The 5,838-nt window shown below is 53.3% G+C and overlaps 1 protein-coding gene across 1 annotated transcript; it reads left to right on the forward strand.

Annotated features, from left to right (window-relative positions):
* Positions 1 to 400: 400 nt before the first annotated feature.
* LOC121757624 lies at positions 401 to 1,168 on the forward strand. The gene has a single exon (XM_042153141.1). The coding sequence runs from the start codon at positions 401 to 403 to the stop codon at positions 1,166 to 1,168; it is 768 nt and encodes a 255-aa protein (XP_042009075.1).
* Positions 1,169 to 5,838: the final 4,670 nt, after the last annotated feature.

A 5,838-nucleotide genomic window follows, 5' to 3' on the forward strand; every position in this document is an offset into this window, starting at 1 on the left:
GATGATGAGTGGGAGGGAGGCAGCAAGTGGAGAATGGAGAGTGGATTCTTCGCGATGAAAAACCATATGAGCACTAACCAACACTACTCCCTCATGGAGAGTGGAGAATTTGATGTTGACAATTGTGGGAATGCGGAAGGCTCGGTCATGGACGCGCAAGTGGGGTGCGAGATGGGGGGAGGCAATCTTCACCTAAGCGATGCCGAGGATCACGCAAAGAACTAAGAGCAACAAATCATCCAATGTCAAGCAGGCCTTCATCCCCTTCGGGTAAGAACCCCATCTCTTAATGATATCTTACAATATCATGTTTTGCAACGTGAGGGGGATCGCAAATGCGTCAACCCAACACTTATTGAAAAGATTGATTAAATGTCATAATGTGTTATTTCTTGCAATAATGGAACCGCTTACAACCCCTGATCCGGTCCGGTTCTCCAAGGCCGTGGGGCTGCCCTTCATCGGCTCGAACACAAGCGGCAAGATTTGGTTGTTTGCGGAAGAAGGCTCTACTTTTGATATTGATTGGGACTCCGAACAAATCTTTCACGGGAGACTCAAGTCACATCGCATTGCTAGCCCTCTAGCTATCTCGGCCGTGTACGCCAAATGCACAAGATCTGAGAGATACCTTTTGCGGGATAAGATGAGAGAGATCGCTGGAACCCTAGAGGGAATACCATGGATTATAGGTGGTGACTTCAACACCATTCTATCCCACCGGGACAGAACTGGGAGCGACACCAACCGGCAGGCCGAGATGGTCGATTTTGCGGAGGCAATTGAGGATTGCCGACTCGTGGACCCAGGGTTCGATGGGGCGGAATTTACTTGGGCCAAAAACAGTCTATTTGAACGGCAGGATAGAGTACTTGTTAATGAGGCTTGGACTAGGGTCTTTGAGGCCACCCGAGTAACGAACCTCCCACGAATCACCTCGGACCACAGACCAGTCCTAGCACGATGCAAAATGTCAAACATTGCCATCGGGGGGAAGGCATTCAGGTTCCAGAACACGTGGATCCGACATGAGGGATTTTTGGCTGTAGTTAAGAATGCATGGGAAGAGCCCACTGGGGCGGGCGGCCTTCTAACCATCCAAATTAAACATTCCAGAGTTAAAAGAGCACTAAAGGAGTGGAACAAAGAGGTTTTCGGGACCTTTTGAGAGAAGCTCCTCCTTCTCTAAAATACTCGACCCTATTGCCCCACCTTTGACCTCCGCCGCCAACCTCCCACCACCACCTCGCCACCCGACGACATTAGCCGACCCATGCCACGCACCACTCCCTCCTCCGACGGTTCTTCACCGTTCTTCACCGTTCATCACCCTAGAAGGGAGATGGCCGGAAATGCTTCATCCTCTCCCCACTCCCGGAGGATAAACAACTACGAAAGAAACTTTCTTTTGGTGACGAAGATGGCGCCTTCGCCGGAAATCTCAACTGCAAAACGGTCATCTTCCCCGCGAGCTCCGGCCAACCCGCAAGTGATAGCCACTCGCCGGACAAGCCCCCTCCATGCCCCAACGCCGAAAGTGAAAGAATGCGCATCAAGGCCCACGCCGACGCTGATTCGGCCATGGGTGGCTCAGCCGCCGGCCATGAGTCCGACGGTGTTAGGGGGGGTCATCGCCGATGGTGGGGACTCCAGCCTCCATGATGTGCGAGTGGTGAGAGATGGTCCTAGAATGGGACAGGGAGCTTTGGAGGCTGAGATAGTCAACTTGCCCGAATTGGCCACACCAACACTTCCACCCTTCGAAAGTCAATTGGCGCTTTGCCAAGCTGGGACATCACGTGCTGCTGGTCCACAAGGAGCCGTTGAAGCCTCAAAACAACCAAATATGACATCCTTTTTGCAGCAAGGCAAGTTACCCAATTCAGCTATAGGGACAAAACTAACTTCCGAAAGTGCTTTTGTGCCTTTCCGCACCATAGGTTCACGTGAACCCATCGAAGTTGAGAACCCTAAGCTACCAAAGGAGGCGGAGCTCATCCACCTAGCCGGTTTGGACTCGGCGGAAATGATGGATGCCTTGGCCGCGCAACCACTTCTAACCGCTGGGCCGCCGGAAACCTAACCCATGGCACCAGAGCCATACAATACTCGCCAGCCGAGAATTGAACCAGCAATGCCTTCGAGTGCGGCGACACACAACCCATCGTATGAGGATTTTCCCCCCCTTGGAAAAGGTAGGACACTCAAAATACGATACACCTTTGAAGCCGGAAAGTCACACCCAAGGGACGCTCAACTTGGGGTTCGGACGAAGTGGGGAAACCAACCGCTACAAAGCGCCGGCACAAGTGTTAACCCTCCCTTGGCCGAGGTGAACCTAAGCATGGCTATGGCCAACCATTGTGAAGCCGAGGGGGAGGGCGTGAGTTCGAGAGCATCGACCCAGCCGACGGCAATGGACATCCCAAAACAAACAGCCGCACCATGGGGTCCGAATATCGGCACCCAACAAGGGGGGGGGTCATGGACGCGCAAGTGGGGTGCGAGATGGGGGGAGGCAATCTTCACCTAAGCGATGCCGAGGATCACGCAAAGAACTAAGAGCAACAAATCATCCAATGTCAAGCAGGCCTTCATCCCCTTCGGGTAAGAACCCCATCTCTTAATGATATCTTACAATATCATGTTTTGCAACGTGAGGGGGATCGCAAATGCGTCAACCCAACACTTATTGAAAAGATTGATTAAATGTCATAATGTGTTATTTCTTGCAATAATGGAACCGCTTACAACCCCTGATCCGGTCCGGTTCTCCAAGGCCGTGGGGCTGCCCTTCATCGGCTCGAACACAAGCGGCAAGATTTGGTTGTTTGCGGAAGAAGGCTCTACTTTTGATATTGATTGGGACTCCGAACAAATCTTTCACGGGAGACTCAAGTCACATCGCATTGCTAGCCCTCTAGCTATCTCGGCCGTGTACGCCAAATGCACAAGATCTGAGAGATACCTTTTGTGGGATAAGATGAGAGAGATCGCTGGAACCCTAGAGGGAATACCATGGATTATAGGTGGTGACTTCAACACCATTCTATCCCACCGGGACAGAACTGGGAGCGACACCAACCGGCAGGCCGAGATGGTCGATTTTGCGGAGGCAATTGAGGATTGCTGACTCGTGGACCCAGGGTTCGATGGGGCAGAATTTACTTGGGCCAAAAACGGTCTATTTGAACGGCAGGATAGAGTGCTTGTTAATGAGGCTTGGACTAGGGTCTTTGAGGCCACCCGAGTAACGAACCTCCCACGAATCACCTCGGACCACAGACCAGTCCTAGCACGATGCAAAATGTCAAACATTGCCATCGGGGGGAAGGCATTCAGGTTCCAGAACACGTGGATCCGACATGAGGGATTTTTGGCTGTAGTTAAGAATGCATGGGAAGAGCCCACTGGGGCGGGCGGCCTTCTAACCATCCAAATTAAACATTCCAGAGTTAAAAGAGCACTAAAGGAGTGGAACAAAGAGGTTTTCGGGACCTTTTGAGAGAAGCTCCTCCTTTTCTCTAAAATACTCGACCCTATTGCCCCACCTTTGACCTCCGCCGCCAACCTCCCACCACCACCTCGTCACCCGACGACATTAGCCGACCCATGCCACGCACCACTCCCTCCTCCGACGGTTCTTCACCGTTCTTCACCGTTCATCACCCTAGAAGGGAGATGGCCGGAAATGCTTCATCCTCTCCCCACTCCCGGAGGATAAACAACTACGAAAGAAACTTTCTTTTGGTGACGAAGATGGCACCTTCGCCGGAAATCTCAACTGCAAAACGGTCATCTTCCCCGCGAGCTCCGGCCAACCCGCAAGTGATAGCCACTCGCCGGACAAGCCCCCTCCATGCCCCAACGCCGAAAGTGAAAGAATGCGCATCAAGGCCCACGCCGACGCTGATTCGGCCATGGGTGGCTCAGCCGCCGGCCATGAGTCCGACGGTGTTAGGGGGGGTCATTGCCGATGGTGGGGACTCCAGCCTCCATGATGTGCGAGTGGTGAGAGATGGTCCTAGAATGGGACAGGGAGCTTTGGAGGCCGAGATAGTCAACTTGCCCGAATTGGCCACACCAACACTTCCACCATTCGAAAGTCAATTGGCGTTTTGCCAAGCTGGGACATCACGTGCTGCTGGTCCACAAGGAGCCGTTGAAGCCTCAAAACAACCAAATATGACATCCTTTTTGCAGCAAGGCAAGTTACCCAATTCAGCTATAGGGACAAAACTAACTTCCGAAAGTGCTTTTGTGTCTTTCCGCACCAAAGGTTCACGTGAACCCATCGAAGTTGAGAACCCTAAGCTACCAAAGGAGGCGGAGCTCATCCACCTAGCCGGTTTGGACTCGGCGCGGAAATGATGGATGCCTTGGCCGCGCAACCACTTCTAACCGCTGGGCCGCCGGAAAACCTAACCCATGGCACCAGAGCCATACAATACTCGCCAGCCGAGAATTGAACCAGCAATGCCTTCGAGTGCGGCGACACACAACCCATCGTATGAGGATTTTCCCCCCCTTGGAAAAGGTAGGACACTCAAAATACGATACACCTTTGAAGCCGGAAAGTCACACCCAAGGGACGCTCAACTTGGGGTTCGGACGAAGTGGGGAAACAAACCGCTACAAAGCGCCGGCACAAGTGTTAACCCTCCCTTATTACTAGTGAGAGAAGCTCTCCCTTCTCTCTAGAATTCGCCCCTCTTCCTCCCTCCCCTTTGAGGGAGGTGATATGTAAGCTTTAGACACGACTATGGTGAAGGCCGGCGGAAGAACCGGCGGTTGAGGCTGCTACGGTTTCATCTCTCACGTTCCAATCACCCCGCTCGCCGGAACGGAGTCTCCCTTTCATCCCACGGCCAAAGACGAAGAGGGCCGGGACTCCTTTCCCCGAGAGAGGCCGACTTGATCTGAAACGCGTAGACCTTGAGACAATTTCGGGGGTTAGTCGAATCAAGAAGAAAATGATCTTCGAAATGGCCGAGGAGCTACTCGACCGGGAAAATGATGAGGGGACGGCGTCGCCGGAAGGAGAGCAGCCTCCCGGTGGGTATATGATGAGCACGTTTGCTCAAATGGCGAAACCGGGCCCCTTCGAACCAGCTACGGGCCACTTACTCCTTCTCGATCATGAGCGGTTTTTTTGCTGCCGGAATCTCAGACGACGACCTAGTGGACCCACCAGCCAAATCCAGTTTCCGGGAGGTAGATGAGCCGACGAAAGAGTCGACATCAAATATGGAAGATAAGAAGAAGAAGATTGCAATGGAAATGCTCAACTCCGAGGAGGTGGCCGGAATTTCGCCGGCGCCGGCGAGCCGGAGTGAGCTGGACCACCACCCAACCGGTGCAAGTACAATACATCACATGGGTCCTAGGCTAGAAGATGGGTTGGCATGTGATGTGTTGGAATCATGTGACTTGCATGGGGAAGGAGGTGTTGCTCCAAATGGGGAAAATGACAATTTATACTCACAAGCAATACCATGTGCTACTTACCTCCACCTTGAGGCTGATGCACGCATGGAAGACCGTGCCCCCGTGGCACAACCGCCGGAGCCGTCGCCGGAAAAGCTGGCACCGCCGGAATCTTCGCCGGAAACGCTGGCACCGCCGGCGAATGTGTGGAAGGCGGCAACGAATCATTCCAACCGCGGGGGGGACCGGGGCCGTGGAGGGTTCATCGGCCCCAAATCGAAAGTCCGAGCCAATCCCCTTGGACGACGGCAAGACCAAGCCTTTGGGTACAGCCGGCTCTTTTGAAGGTACGCCATCGCTCTCCTTTTCCGATTTTGAAACGGATTTTCTCTCGGAGAAGCTAGGGCTAGC

This window comes from Salvia splendens, chromosome 12 (genome assembly GCF_004379255.2).
Source record: "Salvia splendens isolate huo1 chromosome 12, SspV2, whole genome shotgun sequence".
Lineage (NCBI taxonomy): Eukaryota > Viridiplantae > Streptophyta > Magnoliopsida > Lamiales > Lamiaceae > Salvia > Salvia splendens.

Excerpts from the sequence above, each read along its gene's own strand:
- LOC121757624 (XM_042153141.1), top strand. The coding sequence starts at position 401 with ATGGAACCGCTTACAACCCCTGATCCGGTCCGGTTCTCCAAGGCCGTG.